The sequence below is a fragment of the Stenella coeruleoalba genome, assembly GCF_951394435.1.
Source record: "Stenella coeruleoalba genome assembly, chromosome: 4".
NCBI lineage: Eukaryota > Metazoa > Chordata > Mammalia > Artiodactyla > Delphinidae > Stenella > Stenella coeruleoalba.
Window position 1 is genome coordinate 63661325 of NC_137149.1, and position 21281 is coordinate 63682605.

Sequence of the window (21281 nt, forward strand, 5' to 3'; positions counted from 1 at the left end):
TTGATAGAATTCACCTGTGAAGCCATCTGGTCCTGGGCTTTTGTTTGCTGGAAGATTTTTAATCACAGTTTCAATTTCAGTGCTTGTGATTGGTCTGTTCATATTTTCTATTTCTTCCTGGTTCAGTCTTGGAAGGTTGTGCCTTTCTAAGAATTTGTCCATTTCTTCCAGGTTGTCCATTTTATTGGCATAGAGTTGCTTGTAGTAATTTCTCATGATCTTTTGTATTTCTGCAGTGTCAGTTGTTACTTCTCCTTTTTCATTTCTAATTCTACTGATTTCAGTCTTCTCCCTTTTTTTCTTGATGAGTCTGGCTAATGGTTTATCAATTTTGTTTATCCTTTCAAAGAACCAGCTTTTAGTTTTAATGATCTTTGCTATCATTTCTTTCTTTTTCATTTATTTCTGATCTGATTTTTATGATTTCTTTCCTTCTGCTAACTTTGGGTTTTTTTTGTTCTTCTTTCTCTAATTGCTTTAGGTGCAAGGTTAGGTTGTTTATTCGAGATATTTCCTGTTTCTTAAGGTAGGATTGTATTGCTATAAACTTCCCTCTTAGAACTGCTTTTGCTGCATCCCATAGATTTTGAGTTGTCGTGTCTCCATTGTCATTTGTTTCTAGGTATTTTTTGATTTCCTCTTTGATTTCTTCAGTGATCACTTCTTTATTAAGTAGTGTATTGTTTAGCCTCCATGTGTTTGTATTTTTTACAGATCTTTTCCTGTAATTGATATCTAGTCTCACAGCGTTGTGGTCGGAAAAGATACTTGATACAATTTCAATTTTCTTAAATTTACCAAGGCTTGATTTGTGACCCAAGATATGATCTATCCTGGAGAATGTTCCATGAGCACTTGAGAAAAATGTGTATTCTGTTGTTTTTGGATGGAATGTCCTATAAATATCAATTAAGTCCATCTTGTTTAATGTATCATTTAAAGCTTGTGTTTCCTTATTTATTTTCATTTGGGATGATCTGTCCATTGGTGAAAGTGGGGTGTTAAAGTCCCCTACTATGAATGTGTTACTGTCGATTTCCCCTTTTATGGCTGTTAGTATTTGCCTTATGTATTGAGGTGCTCCTATGTTGGGTGCATAAATATTTACAATTGTTATATCTTCTTCTTGGATCGATCCCTTGATCATTATGTAGTGTCCTTCTTTGTCTCTTCTAATAGTCTTTATTTTAAAGTCTGATACGAGAATTGCTACTCCAGCTTTCTTTTGGTTTCCATTTGCATGAAATACCTTTTTCCATCCCCTTACTTTCAGTCTGTATGTGTCTCTAGGTCTGAAGTGGGTCTCTTGTAGACAGCAAATATATGCGTCTTGTTTTTGTATCCATTCAGCCAATCTGTGTCTTTTGGTGGGAGCGTTTAGTCCATTTACATTTAAGGTAATTATCGATATGTATGTTCCCATTCCCATTTTCTTAATTGTTTTGGGTTCGTTATTGTAGGTCTTTTCCTTCTCTTGTGTTTCTTGCCTAGAGAAGTTCCTTTAGCAGTTGTTGTAGAGCTGGTTTGGTGGTGCTGAACTCTCTCAGCTTTTGCTTGTCTGTAAAGGTTTTAATTTCTCCATCAAATCTGAATGAGATCCTGTTAACCTTATGGGGATTCCCTTGTGTGTTATTTGTTGTTTTTCCCTTGCTGCTTTTAATATGTTTTCTTTGTATTTAGTTTTTGACAGTTTGATTAATATGTGTCTTGGCGTATTTCTCCTTGGATTTATCCTCTATGGGACTCTCTGTGCTTCCTGGACTTGATTAACTATTTCCTTTCCCATATTAGGGAAGTTTTCAACTATAATCTCTTAAAATATTTTCTCAGTCCCTTTCTTTTTCTCTTTTTCTTCTGGAACCCCTATAATTCGAATGTTGGTGCGTTTAATGTTGTCCCAGAGGTCTCTGAGACTGTCCTCAGTTCTTTTCATTCTTTTTTCTTTATTCTGCTCTGCATTAGTTATTTCCACTATTTTATCTTCCAGGTCACTTATCCGTTCTTCTGCCTCAGTTATTCTGCTATTGATCCCATCTAGAGTATTTTTCATTTCATTTATTGTGTTGTTCATCATTGTTCGTTTCACCTTTAGTTCTTCTAGGTCCTTGTTAAATGTTTCTTGCATTTTGTCTATTCTATTTCCAAGATTTTGGATCATCTTTACTATCATTATTCTGAATTCTTTTTCAGGTAGACTGCCTATTTCCTCTTCATTTGTTAGGTTTGGTGGGTTTTTATCTTGCTCCTTCATCCGCTGTGTGTTTTTCTGTCTTTTCATTTTGCTTATCTTACTGTGTTTGGGGTCTCCTTTTTGCAGACTGAAGGTTTGTAGTTCCTGTTGTTTTTGGTGTCTGTCCCCAGTGGCTAAGGTTGGTTCAGTGGGTTGTGTAGGCTTCCTGGTGGAGGGGACTAGTGCCTGTGTTCTGGTGGATGAGGCTGGATCTTGTCTTTCTGGTGGGCAGGTCCATATCTGGTGGTGTGTTTTGGGGTGTCTGTGGACTTATTATGATTTTAGGCAGACTCTCTGCTAATGGGTGGGGTTGTGTTCCTGTCTTCCTAGTTGTTTGGCATAGGATGTCCACCACTGTAGCTTGCTGGTCGTTGAGTGAAGCTGGGTGCTGGCGTTGAGATAGAGATCTCTGGGAGATTTTCGCCGTTTGATATTATGTGCAGCTGGGAGGCCTCTTGTGGACCGGTGTCCTGAAGTTGGCTCTCCCACCTCAGAGGCACAGCACTAACTCCTGGCTGCAGCACCAAGAGCCTTTCATCCACACGGCTCCTTAATTTGGGATGATTCGTTGTCTAATCATGTATTCCACAGATGCAGGGTACATCAAGTTGATGGTGGAGCTTTAATCTGCTTCTTCTTTGGCTGCTGGGAGAGATTTCCCTTTCTCTTCTTTGTTCTCACAGCTCCCAGGGGCTCAGCTTTGGATTCGGACCCGCCTCTGCATGTAGGTCGCCGGAGGGCGTCTGTTCTTTGCTCAGACAGGACAGGGTTAAAGGAACCGCTGATTCAGGAGCTCTGGCTCACTTAGGCCGGGGGAGGGAGGGGCACGGAGTGCGGGGCGGGCCTGCGGCGGCAGAGGCCGGCATGACGTTGAGTCAGCCTCAGGTGCGCCGTGCGTTCTCCCGGGGTAGTTGTCCCTGGATCCCGGGACCCTGGCAGTGGCGGGCTGCACAGGCTCCCCGGAAGGGGGTGTGGATAGTGACCTGTGTTCGCACACAGGGTTCTTGGTGGCGGTAGCAGCGGCCTTAGCGTCTCATGTCTGTCTCTGGGGTCCGCACTTTTAGCCACGGCTCGCGCCCGTCCCTGGAGCTCCTTGAAGCAGCGTTCTTAATCCCCTCTCCTCTCGCACCAGGAAATAAAGAGGGAAGAAAAAGTCTCTTGCCTCTTCGGCAGGTCCAGACTTTTCCCCAGACTCCTTCCCGGCTAGCCGCGGCGCACTAACGTCCTGCAGGCTGTGTTCACGGTGCCAACCCCAGTCCTCCCCCGGTGCTCTGACTGAAGCCCGAGCCTCAGCTCCCAGCCCCGCCTGCCCCGGCGGGTGAGCAGACAAGCCTCTTGGCTGCTGAGTGCCGGTCGGCCCTGATCCTCTGTGTTGGAATCTCTCCGCTTTGCCCTCCGCACCCCTGTTGCTGTGCTCTCCTCCGCGGCTCCAAAGCTCCCCCGCTCCGCCACCCGCAGTCTCTGCCCGCGAAGGGGCTTCCTAGTGTGTGGACACTTTTCCTCCTTCACAGCTCCCTCCCGCTGGTGCAGGACCCGTCCCTATCCTTCCGTCTCTGTTTATTCTTTTTTCTTTTGCCCTACCCAGTTACATGGGGGGTTTCTTGCCTTTTGGGAGGTCTGAGGTCTTCTGCCAGCATTCAGTAGGTGTTCTGTAGGAGCTGTTCCACGTGTAGATGTATTCCTGGTGTATCTGTGGGGAGGAAGGTGATCTCCGCGTCTTACTCTTCCACCATCTTCCCGGAAGTCTCCCAAGATATCCGATTTTAATTGAAAGGGACTCACTGTATATTCTTATCCACCTCTTTAAGTCTTCTTAGCCAGTATTTAATGAGTAAAACATTAAAGTTCTAATTAGGGTATTAGATTAGGTTAGAAAAATGCCTGTAATGTCAGATAATGCCTCCATTTTTTAATGTTTCTGAACATTCCTGAGACAAACAGAACCTGGCAAACAAATCCTGGCAAAACACTTACCTGGCAAAATACAACTGCATTAAAAACAGTCTAATACCTGTGTAACCCAAGGGTGTAATTAAATCATAGGAAGGAAACATGCCAATAGAATAAGTAAAGCTTTACTTGTCATGAGCACCCCAAAATGGGCATTCTTTGTACTGCAGTCTTACTAACCTTGAACTGTCATTTGCTTTAAAAGTCATTTGCTTTAAAAGTCCATATTGCAGATATATTGGGTTGGCCAAAAAGTTCGTTCGTTCTTTTCCATTAAGATGGCTCTAGTAGTACTTAGTTGTCTTTAACTTCATTCGAAACAATTTTTTTAGATTGTATGTGACAGCTCTCATATCAACGTGCATTTAAAAAAAGACATCAAAACTGGTGAACTTCTGTGTAGCCATTTTAATATTGAAGATGGAAGAAAAAAAGCAACAGTTTCGGCATATTATGCTTTTATTATTTCAAGAAAGGTAAAAACGACTGAAATGCAAAAAAAGATTTTGTGCAGTGTATGGAGAAGGTGCTGTGACTGATCAAACATGTCAGAAGTGGTTTGTGAAGTTTCGCGCTGGAGATTTCTCACTGGACGATGCTCCACGGTCGGGTAGACCAGTTGAAGTTGATAGCGATCAAATTGAAACATTAATTGAGAACAATCAACGTTATACCATGCAGGAGATAGCCGACATACTCAAAATATCCAAATCAAGCACTGAAAATCATCTGCACCAGCTTGGTTATGTTAATCGCTTTGATGTTTGGGTTCTGCGTTAAGTCAAGCAGAAAAAAACCTTCTTGACCATATTTCTGCATTTGAAACGTAATGAAAACGTTGTTTTTAAAACAAATTGTGATGGGTGAGGAAAAGTGGATAATGTACAATAATGTGGAACAGAAGAGATGGTGGGGCAAGTGAAATGAACCACCACCAACCACACCAAAAGCTGGTTATCATCCAAAGAAGGTTGGATTGTGTATATGGTGGGATTGCAAGGGAGTCCTCTATTATAAGCTCCTTCCGGAAAACCAAACAATTAATTCCAACAACTACTGCTCCAAATTAGACCAACTGAAAGCAGCACTTGACGAAAAACATCCAGAATTAGTCAACAGAAAATGCATAATATTGTATCAGGATAACACAAGACCACATGTTTCTTTGATGACCAGGCAAAAATTGTTACAGCTTGGCTGGGAAGTTCTGATTCATCTGCCGTATTCACCAGACACTGAACCTTCAAATTTCCATTTATTTCAGTCTTTACAAAATTCTCTTAATAGAAAAAAATTTCCATTCCCTGGAAGACCATAAAAGGAACCTGGAACAGTTCTTTGCTCAAAAAGATAATATGTTTTGGAAAGGACTTCCCTGGTGGTGCAGTAGTTAAGAATCTGCCTGCCAATGCAGGGGACGCAGGTTCAAGCCCTGGTCCAGGAAGATTCCACATGCCACGGAGCAACTAAGCCTGCGAGCCACAACTACTGAGCCCACGTGCCACAACGACTGAAGCCCACACGCCTAGAGCCCGTGCTCCGCAACAGGAGAAGCCACCGCAATGAGAAGCCTGTGCACCGCAATGAAGAGTAACCCCCACTCGCTGCAACTAGAGAAAGCCTGCGCACAGCAATGAAGACCCAACACAGCCAAAAATAAATAAATAAATTTATAAAAAAAAAAGTTTTGGGAAGATGGAAGTATGAAGTTGGCTGAAAAATGACAGAAGGTAGTGGAACAAAAGGGTAACTACATTGTTCAATAAAGTTCTTGGTGAAAATGAAAAACGTGTCTCTTATTTTTACTTAAAAACCAAAGGCACTTTTTGGTCAACCCAATACAATAAAATGCATGAAAATCAGATTTATATTCTTTGTACTGGTACAGCTTAGCAGTTAAATAATCAAAATGTACATAGAACTGGTGAGGCAATAGTAAGGAGTTTGAATTGCTGTTTATGTCCATTTAGCCTTAGAAGACATACAAATTTTTAACATGAGAAAAAATTGTACCAATTTAGAAATCAACAAAGGTAAGATGAGAATACAGTCTTATTAAACTTATTAAAAAGCTAAACATGGTAGAATATATTTTCTTTGCAAATCACATAACAGTGCATTCAAAAATTTTATTCTTCAGTGGAAAAAGTCTGTGATTACTAGTTTTTCTATAGAACTGTCCTGCTTATAATACCTCTGAAGATGCTTACAAAGTTTTATTTTTAAGTTAATATTTGAATAGGTAATGTACTCTCATAGTTTTAAAAGGTAAAAATACAGTGAAGAGTCTCTCTTCCACAGTTTTCTCCTATCCCTCTACCGCCTCCTTGACTGCAAATATAGTGCTTTTTTTAAGGTACCTGAAGGAAACCGACAGGAAGCAGAGCAGATCATGGTACCGAAGAAACAGCACAGGGCCTGGAGCTAATGCCAAGCTCGAATGTGCCTCTGCCACTCCCTGGCCGGCTCCAATACCTGGGAAAACCTCAGTGTCCTCATTTGTAAAAGGAGGATCGACATCAGAGGATTTCTGTGGGTTTAAAATAGTGCCTACATTCCCTTCAAACTCTCCCCAATAAAACCACTGTTATGAATCTGAGATATATTCCCTGGAACCTCTTCTATGCATTTACAAACATTATCCTGACCTACACATACTCTAACCTTAACCTGCAAAGGCATCTCTATGGCTTTCACTAACATTTCTCAGATACTCCTAAAATATGTTTCTTCTTTTATTTCTAATTGTTTTTGCATTCTCTGTTGTTTGGGACATAAACAGTTTGTCCCAGACGTGATGGATTCTCTCTTTTGTCAGTAGTATTCCTGTGTTCAACTGTTTTGGCTTTGAATTAATTTTGTCTGAGATTAAGAGTATCACATTCTTTTGGGACAGCTTCCCCTACACCCCTGCTCCTTTTATCACTTATCTATGAGATTTTGTTTTCAGTGTCTGTCTCCCTTGATAAATAACAGCATTTAAAACCTCCAACCTGTCTCTACTAATAAGTATAATCCACTCACACATAATATTTTACTTTATGCTTTCTATTAACTATGCTTCTCTTCTTTCTTCCTGCCTGCCTTCAGCTTACTTGGTTTTCCTTTTTCTTTTTTTTTTTTTTAAATAAACCCGAATTCTCCCCCCTATTCAAAGGTTCTCAAATGCGTCAGTACTAGGGCATATGGATATCTGAGAGGCAGTTCTTTGGTTGTTGTGACTGGCTTGTATCCCCCCTAACTTTCAAAGGTCCTGCCACACATGCACTAAGTGAAAAACTTGAGCCTATAATATAATCTAATTCCATTTCAAAGAAAAACACAAAGTATTTTTTGGATGGTTATACTCGACACAGAATTATCGAGGAATTTAACTGGACTTTCACATTTAAGTCAAGGGAAGACTATACTTAGTTTTGTTTATGACTCTACCAAGAATTTGGTGACTTTGAAACTTTACCATTTCAAAAAATCATGTTGCTGGTGGTACTTAAGAACAGCATAACATACTTGTATGGGTCTGCATTTATAGCTATACATTCATAATGACTTTTCATATTAGAAGGATCTAACTATTTCATCTTGTCTTCTAATGTAGCTGTACCTGCGACCACATTGTAGTCCTTTTATTTCCTTCAACTCTTTGCTTTTCTGTTCATATTTATTAATGAAGGACTAGGCTGGGTGAGCAGTTGGGGTATACAAACAGCTTCCTTTATCAAGAAAGCATGTGGGTAGCTATAACCCTGGAATGTCCCTTCACCATTATCCTGGGATCTCCATTAACCATCATCTTGGAAATTACTTTTGCCTCTCTCATATGCTGGATCTACTTACTGCTTTCTACACTCGAAATTTCTTCTTTCTTGGTTTATGCCTACATCTTGGTGAAAAACAGTTCATCCTCTAGTAACCAGCTAAGAAAAGGTACATGAGGTAAAAATTTTGAAGACTCTCCTCCTATTTGATAGTTTGGTTGGATATAGAATGATGGATTGGTAATAATTTCCATTCAGAATTTAAAGTCACTGTGCTAATGCCTTCCAGTTTTCTTTTCTATTGAAAAGTCTAAAAGCCATTTAGACACTTGATCCTTTGTATGTGACCTGTATTTTCAGGAATGGCAAGGCAGCCAGAAACGGTAGAACAAAGTGAGCAAACGGGAACCAGGGGAGTGAAGGGGGATAGATCACATAGGGCCACATAAATTTTGTTTTTTTTCCACTATGAGTGTCATGGGGAACTACTGCAGAATTTTGAGGAAAGGAGGAACATTACCTGACTTATCGGAAATAGATCATTTCAACTCCTGTAGTGAGACTAAAGTTGAAGAAAATGGAGATGGCAAGAGGGTAGAAGCAAGGAGACCAACAAGGAGGCTAATTTCAATAACCTAGGCAAGAGATTATGGTAGGTTAGATCAGGGTGTTTCACTGGAGGTGTGAGAAATGGCTGGATTCTGGATATATATTTTTAAGGTTGAGCCAAAGGGATTTGGTTCTGCATTAGCCATGGGGTTGAAAGAACAGAGTAAAAGATGACACAAAAGCTGTTGCCTGAGCAACCAGAATAATGGATTGAATAGAGAAGACAGGGAACTCCCTGGCGGTCCAGTGATTAGGACTCGGTGCTTTCACTGCCGTGGCCCGGGTTCAATCCCTGGTCGGGGAACTAAGCCTCATGGAGTGGCCAAAAGAAAAAAAAAAAAAAAAATAGAGAAGACAGAAGTATAAGGTTGGGGACAAGAAAAGTTCAGTTATGCACACATCAAGTACAAAATGTCTACTATTTGTCCAAATGGAGATGTTGCATCAACAGCTGGATACACAAAAGTCTGGAATTCAGGAGCAGCCGCTTTTTGGCTGGGCTGTTTTGGAGCATGGGCTCGTTTTGGCATTTACATTCCCTTTGATCCTATTCATTTTCCATGCCAGGTTATCCAATGTGAGCCACATAATATTTTTTTAATATGTCCTTTTCTGCTTAAATCACCTAAAACTATTACTTATAGTGAAGAACCTTAACTGAAATCATTACTAAATCAGGAAAATAAATTAGTTTTAAATTGTGAATGAACAGAACTTTATTAAAATGGAAAGGAACTAATGGTAAAATCTTAACTGCTTCTAAGCTGAATATATCCCTTGGCAAAGCCCATCTATTTCCACAGAACAGGCAAAACAAAAATTGCAACCCAGCATACAACTAATGAGCTAACCATAAAAAAATCATTGAAATCCTCAAGTTTCCCCAAATGAGTTTCTCTTCCCTCTGGAATCTTCAATACTGCTATCAGCATGTTATACATAAGGGATCATCCACCAGTAATTTATATTGTGTGAAAATATCCATCATACACAAGAAAATCCAATTTTATTACATAAGGTCAAAAATAATAAAAATTCCGAATTAGAACTTGAAATTAATGACATGGTACGCTATTACAAACATGAATTAGATGTCCATTTTTAAAAAAATGAGAATAAATCTCTGCACTGTTATCATACTATAACACAGTATTATTGTATCTATGAGCTTCCTAAGCATGAAGACATCTAAATTCTGGTAGTTATAACTAATATAGAAAAATTATACCCTCAGATAAATTGCTTTTAAAACATAGGCTGGGGCTTCCCTGGTGGTGCAGTGGTTAAGAATCCGCCTGCCCATGCACGGGACACGGGTTCGAGCCCTGGTCCAGGAAGATCCCACATGCTGTGGAGCAACTAAGCCCATGTGCCACAACTACTGAGCCTGTGCTCTAGAGCCCATGAGCCACAACTACTGAGCCTGCATGCTATAACTACTGAAGCCTGTGCACCTAGAACCCGTGCTCCGCAACAAGAGAAGCCACCGTAATGAGAAGCCCGCGCACCTCAACGAAGAGTAGCCCCCGCTTACCACAACTAGAGAAAGCCCGCGCGCAGCAACAAAAGACCCAACGCAGCCAAAAATAAATAAATAAAAAAATAAATTTAAATAAATAAATAAAATAAAATATAGGCTGTAGACTTAGAGTTCCACAGGGTAATAAGATAACAGATACTGGGGAAAAAAGGTCCTATAAATTATGAGTAGAAGATAATGGATGCATGAGAGGTAGAAAAGTCTAGTATTGACATATTACAAAAGAATACAACGACATTTAAATGAAAATACTGATAGTTTTTGTTAGATAACCTTTTTCTGATTATAAGATTTATTATCACAGAAAATACAAGAAAGTATAAAAGAGAAGTCTCAGCCCATATTCCAGAATCCAGAGATAACCACTTTTAACATTTCGGTGTACTCTCTTCTAGTCTTTCTTCCTATGCACACATGTACATGAAATGGGCGGGTGTGTGGGTGTATGTGTATGTGTACACAAACGCAAGATCTACTAAACGCCATTTGTACATCTTTTTTTTTTTCATTTCATATAACACACATCTCCCTTGTTTTAAAATATTTTTCAAAGACAACTATTGTAAACAAGATTTTACCATATGAATTTCCATGATATAACCACTGTCCTACTAGTCAACATTAAGGTTGCTTATAACTTTTTATTACTATAAATAATGCTACAATAAATAGTATTAATCATAAATCTTTGAATTTCTGAATTTAGAGACCATATTTCTAACGATACTTCTTAGGAAAAATGTTTAGAAACCACTTAAATATCAACAATGTAGATAGGATCCAAAAATGCTGCTTGATTCTGAATTTAAATAAAAGAAGAAGAAATACACATGAAATAAAAATTAAAAAGCACAATTCAATTCAAACAAACATCTATCAAACTTTGCCAGCAAGTTTCCTTTATGAATCAAATGAGTTTCTCCTCCCTCTGGAATCTTCAATACTGCTATCAGCATGTTATACATAAGGGGATCATCCATCAGTAATTTATATTTTGTGAAAATATCCACCCTACACTAAAAAATGTGGACTTTTAAAAGATCTGTAAAAATCTAAAATCTATTTTCACACAATTACGAAGTATTTCAAACCAAGAATGCTATAGGTAACACCCCATCAAGCATGAATTAGTGTGCCCATTAGAAAAAGAAAAAAAAAGCTAAACATGGCTTCCTTGACAATCTACTAAAGTAAAGTGTACAGGGAATCCTAAAAAAGTAGGGCTTAGTTTTAGTCATCTCTTAAAAAGCAGCAAAGCTAATAGAATAAAGCATGTTAAAATAAAAAATACTATACTAAGAAACAAAAAGAGGTAGTAGCCCTTATTAAAAACTAATCTACTGGGAAATTTTACCACAATTAAATTACAAGTCTATTTTTTGTTCCTAATATCAGAGTAATTTGAAAAAAATTTGCCTTATGTTTGATTGAAATAAGACATTAAAAACTATCAGCTCAAACTTCATAAACAGGAGAAAATATTTTTTAAACTCTTCTCAGATTAATCTATTTTTACATCAATTACCAGAGATATGACATTGCCATTTTATTTCTATACTCAAAAGAGTCTGATTTAATTTATAAGTTCTTAGTTTGTTTCTATCCCTCTAAGGCATTCTTAAGGATCGTAAGTCCTAGTATATGCTAATTCTCGAAGGAACATCATTCACAATCAATGTACTTCTGATCACTGTACACAGACAATGAGTGAGCAGAAAACTTGCTTATTCAAGTATTCCAGCAAATGTTTGTACCTGCCTTTATTAACTGGCCTATAATAATATACCCCGGTACAAGAGTATTTTAAAACAGCAAAATGTTGTTATAATGTATAACATAATAATAATATACAGTTGACCCTTGAACAATGAAGGGGTTAGGGACGCTAACCCGCCATACAGTTGAAAATCCGCTTATAGTCAGTAACTTATAGTCAGCCCTCAGTAAACGCAATTCCTCCAAATATGCAGTTCTACATCCTTGGATTCAACTAACTGCAGATGGTGTAGTACTGCAGTATTTACTATTGAAAAAAAATCCGCATGTAAGTGGACCCTGAGAGTTCAAACCTATGCTGTTCAAGGGTCAATTGTACTTTATTGTTAATAATGGTCAAATGTTTCCTTTGTATATAAAAAGTATAAAGTACAGTACATAAACAGCCCTGTATTTAAGCTTTAAAAGTCTATAAAGGAGCTTCCCTGGTGGCACAGTGGCTGAGAGTCCGCCTGCTGATGCAGGGGATACGGGTTCGTGCCCCGGTCCGGGAAGATCCCACATGCCGCGGAGCGGCTAGGCCCATGAGCCATGGCCGCTGAGCCTGCGCGTCCAGAGCCTGGGCTCCGCAACGGGAGAGGCCACAACAGTGAGAGGCCCACGTACAGCAAAAAAAAAAAAAAAAAAAAAAAAAAAAGTCTATAAAAACCTACAGTTGAAATCTCACTACACTCAAAGCCTGTTGTTCAGAAATCTGCCTCTGTCAAATAATTGATTTGGATCTGGAAATAAACTATAGAGATTTTTATTGTCATGCCATTTGTTGGAGTAGGATTTGAACTATATCATAAGAGGAAGTGTGACTTCATAGCAGTTTATCAGGTAAACAAGCTCCATATAGCCAAAAATCATATGCATTAATACAGAACAGAGGACTTCCCTGGCAGTCCAGTGGTTAAGACTCCGCACTTCAATGCAGGGAGCGTCGGTTCGATCCCTGGTCAGGGAACTAAGATCCCACGTGCCACATGGTGTGGCCAAAAAAAAAAATACGGAACAGAAAAGCCTTTACACAAATGTGTTTCCCACCCATGATGGTGAATTTCGCCAACAAACATCTACCATAAATAAAGACAGCAATCTGTTTTTATCTCTAATAAAAGAACTGCTGGCAAGCATTTTAACCATTATGACTTAAACCACTGTGGAATTTCAATTATGAAATAATTTTTAGTGCCCATCAGATGAAAATCTTCCAATAAACAACATGCTCCCAAAAACAAGACAGAGAGGTACAGTTGAGTTCTGAATAGGACTGTTCTGTTCATCTCACCAGATTGATCAGCCTTCTCATCGCATGTTCATGAGAGCAAACACATTCACAGGGATCGAATCCACCTTCTGCCATGATTACCCAGCTTGATTTAACTTGACTGTTTAAATCTAGGAGGAAGGAAAAAATATCATAAGACTACTATTCAGAATTACTCTTTCTCTTGAACTATAAAGAATTCACGTATGTATAGATTCATAACAGTTTTCTTAAATTAAGTATAGTTCATATTTATTAATGACTTAAATCTATTAATTTATTACTAATCTTATATGAATTATGAATCTATACAAATGATTGGCTACCACTTTACCATCAAACTGATTTCCTGTAAATGCAAATGTCTTCAGATACTCTATACTGGCCCCATCTGTGAAGCTGATGATACTAGAGCCCTAGTCTGCTTAATTACCAAATCCTTAAACTTTGTTAGCTGCAGTACTGCTATGGACTGAATGTGTCCCCACTAAAATTCGTATGTTGAAGCCTTAATCCCCAAGGGGATGGTATTTGGAGGCAGGGCCTTTGGGAGGTAATGAGGTCATGAGAGTGGAGCCCTTATAAATGTGATTAGTGCCCTTAAAGAAGAGACTGATATCTCTCTCTCTTGAACATGTGAAGATACAGCAAGAAGGCATCCATCTACAAAGTAGGAAGAGATTCCTCACCAGACACTGAATCTGCCAACACCTTGATCACGGGCCTCCCAGAATCCAGAACTGTGAGAAATAAATGTTTGTTGTTTAAGCCAGAGGTCCCCAACCCCCGGGAGGGCTATTGGTCCACGCCCTGTTAGGAACCAGGCCGCATGGCAGGAGGTGAGTGGCCGGTGAGTGAGCTAAGCTTCATCTGCCGCTCCCCATGGCTCACATTACCACCTGAACCATCCCTCCCCACCCCCCGTGGAAAAATTATCTTCCATGAAATTGGTCCCTGGTGCAAAAAGGTTGGGGACCGCTGGTTTAGGCCACTCAGTCTGTGCTATTTTACTATAACAGCCTAAGCTGACTATGGCAACTTTGCAGCCTTTATCCTACCAAGAAAGCCCTCTAAAAGAAAAAAATGAGTTATCTAAAATGATACCAATGTGGGGGGCAGGAAGGGCATGAATTTACATGAATGAACATGATAAAAGCCAGGAAATAGCTGGGAAGATTTTGAAAAATAAGAGTAACAAGATGGAGTACTACAGATATTTAAGATGGAATAGGCAATCAATGGAACTCGTAAATTAACTTAAAAGACCTTCATTCATTCAAAAAATATTTAGCACCTGTGCTAGGCATTAGCAATATAAAAGTGAGCAAAAACTGATACAGTCTTTACCCTAAGGGTGTTCACATTCTAATAGTGGAGACAGATATTAATCTAAATATTTTAAAAATTATAAATGCAAACTTGTAAATGTTATAAAAGATAAATAGACCAAAAGACTGGAAAAAACAACACACAGAATGAGAGAAAATATTTGCAAATCATATATCTGACAATGGCTTAATGTCCAGACTATATAAAGAACCCCTCTAACTCAATAACAAAAGCAACTCAATTTAAAAATGGACAAAGGGGACTTCCCTGGTGGTGCAGTGGTTGAGAATCCACCTGCCAATGCAGGGGACACGGGTTCGAGCCCTGGTCCAGGAAGATCCCACATGCCATGGAGCAAGTAAGCCCGTGTGCTACAACTACTGAGCCTGTGCTCTAGAGCCTGCGAGCCACAACTACTGAGCCCGTGTAACAGAACTACTGACGCCCACGCACCTAGAGCCCGTGATCCACAACAAGAAGCCACCACAATAAGAAGCCTGTGCACCACATCGAAGAGTAGCCCCTGCTCGCCAAAACTACAGAAAGCCCACGTGCAGCAACGAAGACACAATGCAGGGCTTCCCTGGTGGCGCAGTGGTTAAGAATCCGCCTGCCAATGCAGGGGACACGGGTTCAAGCCCTGTTCCAGGAAGATCCCACATGCCGCAGAGCAACTAAGCCCATGTGCCACAACTACTGAGCCTGCGCTCTACAGCCCGCGAGCCCCAACTACTGAGCTCATGCACCACAACTACTGAAGCCCGCACACCTAGAGCCCGTGCTCTGCAACAAGAGAAGCCACCGCAATGAGAAGCCCGCGCACTGCAACGAACAGTAGTAGGCCCCACTCGCCGCAACTAGAGAAAGCCCGTGGACAGCCAACGAAGACCCAACACAGCCATAAATAAATAATTTAAAACAAAACAAAACACAATGAGATATCACTTCACACCTATTAGGGTGACTTTAATTTTATTTACTTATTTATTTTTGACTTTAATTTTAAAAAAGGAAATAAATAATGTGGAGAAATTAGAAACCTCCTAAATGGCCTTTCAGGAAAACAGTTTGATGGGTCCTGAAGTTAAGCATAAGAATTATCAATGACCCAACAATTCCACTTCTAGCTATTTGTCTCCAAAGATTTGAAAACAGGGACTCAAACAGATACTTGTATGCTAAGTGTTCATAACAGCATTATTCATAACAGCCAAAAAGTAGAAACAACTCACATGTCCATTAACTGATGAATGGATAAACAAAATGCAGCATATACATACAATGGAATATTATTCAGTCATAAAAATTAATGAAGTTCTGATACACAGATGAGCCTTGAAAACATTATGCTAAGTGAAATAAGTAGACACAAAAGGACTCATATGATCCCACTTATATGAAATATCTAGAATAGGCAAATTCATATAGACAAAGTAGAATTGTGGTTGCCAGGACCTGGAGGAGAGCAGAATGGGGAGTTATTGCTTAATAAGTAATAACTTAAGAGTTTGGTGTGATAAAGTTTTAGAAACAGATAGTGGAGATAGTTGTACAATGCTGTGAATGTAATGCCACTGAATTACAGACTTCAAAAAATGGTTAAAAAGGTGAAATTTATGTATGTTTTATCACAATAAAAAAAAAATCATTGTGGTTGTCCAGGACTGAGGGGCTTGAGGAGAAATGGGGACTGACTGCTTAATTGGTACAGGTTTTCCTCTCGAGTGAAGAAAATGTTCTAAAATTGATTATGGTGATGGTCACACAACTCCATGAATGTACTAAAAACCACTGTACACTTTAAACGGTGCACTGTGTGGTATGCGAATATCTCAATAAAGCTCTTACTTTAAAAAAAAAAAAGATAAAAGGTGCCTATAGAGTATATACACGTTCTAAACTTATCTAGGGAGTTAGGAAGATTTTACTAAAGAAGTTAATGCTGAGTTGAAAGTGGAAGGATGCACGGGAATACAATAGGGTAAGGTGGAAGTGGAAGGTATGGGGATCTAGGGCTGGAGGCATTCCAGACACAAAATAAAGAGCAGTGCAAGACCCTGTAGTGAGTAAGAGTATAACCTGATGAAGGAACTGAAAGAAAGGCACGATGTGCTGGAATTCAGACAGCAATCCAGACAACAAGAAGAGTGGTCTGAAATGAGACCAGAGAGGTCAATGGGCCAGGCCACACACAGCTTTCCAGGCGATGTTCAAGATTAGGGCTTCATCCAAAGATCAATGTGAAGTCCATAAGGTTTAATGCCTGTGTGTTTTTAAAAGATCACCTTGGTTGCACTATGGAAAACTGACAGTAAAGAAGCTAAAGACAACATAGGGAGCCTAGTCAAAATGCTCCTTCAATAGGTCAGTGATGATGACGTCCATTATAGAAATTTATAGGTTGAGGACAGCACATCAAATCACTGGGGGGGAAGACAAGTTATTCCATAAATGGTATTGGGGAAAGCTGACTCCTTACCCTCATTCCTTATACCAAAACAAATTCTAGATGTATGAGTGATTTTTTTAAATGAGGCCACACACAGAAATAGTCAACTAGAGCAATGGATCAGAAGAGAATGCTGACAAACGGACGCCATGATTTTAGCAGAATGTATAATGTGTAAAGGTGCTGTTTTATTTTAGTTATTTATTTTTGGAATATTTATAAAAGTTATTCTTCAAATATTTACTATTGTTATATCTATATACATGTCTTACTTAGATTTTTTATAACAATTTCTTTGAGATAAATCACATACTATACAGTTCAGACACTGAAAGTGCACTAATCAATATTTAGTGTATTCACAGAACTGTGCAACCATCACCACAATTTTAGAACATTTCATCACTCCAAAACAAGACCTGTACCCATTAGCAATCACTCCTCACTTCCCTCTCTTCCTCCCAGCCCTAGTTAACCACTAACCTGCTTTCTGTCTCCATGAATTTGCCTATTACAAACAATTCATATAAATGGAATCATATATGTTCCTTTGTTATTTGAATCTTTTAAGCAAGGATTACTTATTTGTTATTTATGGACAAGAAAATTAAAGTCATTTATTCCAGAAAACATGATCTTCAAAGGACTACTGTGTTGTACATATGACACAGGTGTAATAATCTGAAATATAGTTTTCTGTGAGATTACATATCCAAAGGTTTGATTTTATACATATTGTCACTCTGAAAAATTTCCTAGTTTACTGTCTGAAATTTCTTAGTAAAAATCAGAGCCAAAATCTTCAGCTGTGTTTCTAAAATGGTGCTATTTTAAACCATGGACTATTTAGAATTTAGAATATGATAAAGGTGCCATCTTAAACCATAACTATTCAGAAATGGTGGAGTAGTTGTCTATTTTTTTAAACTAAAGTATGATGCATACAAAAGGACTGGAAGAAAATACATCAAACTTAATGAGTGGTTAGCTCTAGGGGAGAGAATATAATTTGGGGGACAGCCATTCATTTTGTCAATTTTTAAACATTTCTTATAATGACTATGTACTTATATATTAAAACTTTTAAAATATGGAAAAAATTTAATTAAAAAAGTCACAAATGTATAACTACAAGAAGACCACTGGGATACATGTAGAAGAACATAAATCCAAGAACCTATAAAGGATCAATCATTTTGACAGCCAAAAATGATATACAGTTTCTATAAGCCAAAAATATACTGTAAAATAAAAAGACAAAGACTTTAAAAAAAAAAAAACTTCAACACATCTCAGGGTTAATTTCCTTAATTTACAGATAACTGAAAAATCAATATGAAAATGGCAATCTAACAGAAAAAAAGGAGCAAAGAGCATGTTCACAGGAAAACAGAGCCAATAAGCAAATACAAAATGGAAGAAGTGCAAATCTAAACACTTTTATCAGAAAATTGGAAAATTTATGTAGATAACTTAGATATCCATATCCAAATAAGCATGCAAAATTTTTGTATAAGAATGGTCACTGCAACACTTTTTATAAGAGCAAAAAATGGTAATTCTAAGTGTTTATTTATATAGCTCTAATTAAATAAACAATAGTATGAGTACCTGAAATCCTATACAGCTGTTAAAAAGAATGAGTCAAATTTCTATGTGATGATTTGGGGAAACATCCAAGATACACTGAGGTGAAAACTAGTTGCAGAACAGTCAGGGAAATCCTACTTCCCATCTAATATCTTCTTGCCTGAGTTAAGGGCAGGTGGGATTGGAAGGGGAAGGAAGTGGAGTTGCAGGCAACCTAAGCTGGAGAGTTTTACTCTCCAGAAGGTAGGAAATACCAAACACAAACTCTGACTACTTCACAGTTTTGTCTGAGGCCACTCTGTGTCCACACTTTTTTTTTTAATTGATAAGCCTTCATGTTAGACAACTGACTGTACATACCCAACACAGAAAACCCTGAAAAAATATATAATTTACCCTTATATGTAGATAAAGTTCACCCCTGAAAGTCTTTCTCAATTGTTTTTTCAAACTGTCCACAAGGAAACAAGGGCTCAGACTGTGCTGGGTGTGGACATATGCAAGTATCCACTTACAGATACTGGTCCTTCCTCCCTCTCAATGCCTTGCCAGGCCACTAAAATGTTGGTTGAAATTAAAAGATACAGTCCTAAGTTTTTTTAAATCAAGTACTAAAATGCCCAATGTCTATCCAGTTCTATATAGCCCCTGGATACAGAAATGCAAAGTACTAGCAAACTGACTTTTATAAAGGGAGACTTGTTTTTATCACCCATAAAAATTGTAAAACAGGTATTTTAAGTCTCTTTTTAATCCATTTGACTTACAAAATTAGATTCCACCACTACCACCGCCCCCCCCCCCAAAAAAAATACAGCGTGGAGGCAGGAACCTATTTTAGTCATCACTCTGTCTCTAAACACCTCCCTCATTGCTTAAGCCATAGCAATGAATAAATATTTTTGAATTTTGGACAATGTTTATTTTCTCTGTATCTGTATATGCCAGGAACATGTATATCAGCTAGAATTTAAAGTATCTGTTGGTCTTAATTAGCCTCCAGTAAAATGAGAAAACGCGTTTATAAACAGGATATTGCTCAATAGTGCTATGCTTCTGTGAAACTTTCTGCATGTAAACTTGAGCTGTTTTAAGTACTATACAGTTTTCAGTTAATAGTTTCCACTTTAAAATTACTTTTTAAAAAAACAGAATGGAAAGTCCTCTTTTGGCTCGGACCTCAGAGCAAGTGTCAATGCATACCACCAGCTAAGCACTAGAGCAAAAAACTCACCCAATCCCACCCCACATTTAAATCCTTTGCTGTCCAAAGACATTAAGAAGCTGCTCTATCCTGAGTAAGACAAAACCGGGTTACTGAGTCAGAATTCTGATAAATCAGCCTAGAAGAGGCTTTTGATAGAAAGTAACTTAAAACAATGCTTTTGCTTTTCATGTTTCAGAGGAGTTATTCACCTCCTCAATATATATCCCTAATGTGAGAACAATGCTAAATAATGTCAAAGACATGGGTCTGACCCTTGAAGACAACCAGCTTTATTCCAATTGGTCACAAAAGGCCTAAGTCATAAAAATAAGAATAGTGCACTGAAAAAGTTCAAAATAATCCTGGAGAGGAGAGAGGGAAGTAAATACGGGCATAGAAGAAATAAAACTGGCCTTGAGTTGATAATTATTGAAGTTGAGTGATAGGTACAGGAGAGCTTTTATACATTTCTACTTTTTTCTGTTTTAAGATTTTCCATAATAAGTATTTAACTTATCAGTATTTTCCCAGTATAATGAATATTTGTGATAGCAATCTGACTCTGGGGGTAGATTAAGCAACAGTTTACAGATGACTTTCTATGCAGCATAAAGGACAAAATACATCTAAAGCTCTCAAACCATCCACTCCTAAACAACTCTTAGCACAGGAAAGCAGTAAAATAATCCACTCTGTATCTTGGGAGGGCAAATGCAATTAATTCCCCATATCCCTCAGATCCAGGTCATTTCTTCCTTCAACTACAGCTAACAAACCTTTCCTGGTAGAGTTCAGCTGTAATAAGTCAGTTGAGTCATCCTGTTTCTGTATGTGCTGAAGGAATTTTCCAGTGCTGTTAACCAATTCATTACCTGCCGATAGAACCTTAAACTCTCCAGCTCATGCTGGGTGGGTTTAACCTACCTTATTTCACCTTTGGGGAGTCAAACTTAACTGCCTATTTATAACTTTGGAAAAGGTGGAAAAGTAGATACTGTAGTTCTACTACTGTGTTTTCTAGGATTATGCCATGGAACTGCATGCTTATTATATACAGGATTGATTCCTTGGGAAATAAACTTCTCAAAAGTGGTTCTTGATTAGGCCAAATACTCTTAGTAGCAAATATTTGTAAAACAGCAACATTACCAGTGTTATATATTTAGTATCAGTGGTATCCCTAGAAGCACAGAGAGTAAAATGACGAATGCCAACCTTCCCATTCCTATCTCCCCAATTCTACTCCCTTTCCCAAGAGGTACCATAGTTAACAGCCAGGTGTGAATACTTTCAGGTCTTTTTATATGTATTTATACCCATCATTTTAGTAGGTTTTATGAGATCATACTATACATGTTCTGCAACTTGCTTTTTTATAACATAAAAAGTCATGGAGACCTTCCAATATATAAAGCTCTACTTCATTCTTTTTAATGGTTACATAATACTCCAAAACACAAACATACAATTTTAGCATTCCTTTAGTAGAGATAACTTAGGGCCTTTCCAACATTTTTGTTAACATAATGTTGCAACAAACATCTTTGTGCCCATATTTTTGTAGGACTAAGTACAAAAAAATGAAATCTCT

The 21281-nt window shown here is 38.4% G+C and overlaps 2 protein-coding genes across 3 annotated transcripts in view; one reads left to right on the forward strand and one right to left on the reverse strand.

The window, feature by feature from the left end:
- The window catches only part of LOC307185216 (SCAN domain-containing protein 3-like), a 546171-nt gene that overhangs the window by 234641 nt on the left and 290249 nt on the right, over window positions 1–21281 (forward strand). The window lies entirely within an intron of this gene.
- Window positions 1–21281, reverse strand: part of SMIM14 (small integral membrane protein 14) — a 71510-nt gene that overhangs the window by 32088 nt on the left and 18141 nt on the right. For both annotated transcript variants that reach the window (XM_079920240.1, XM_079920239.1), the window contains exon 2: window positions 13137–13246. In XM_079920240.1, coding sequence (XP_079776366.1) covers window positions 13137–13211 — 75 coding nt within the window. In that variant the 5' untranslated portion in view covers window positions 13212–13246. The remainder of the gene's footprint in view (window positions 1–13136; window positions 13247–21281) is intronic.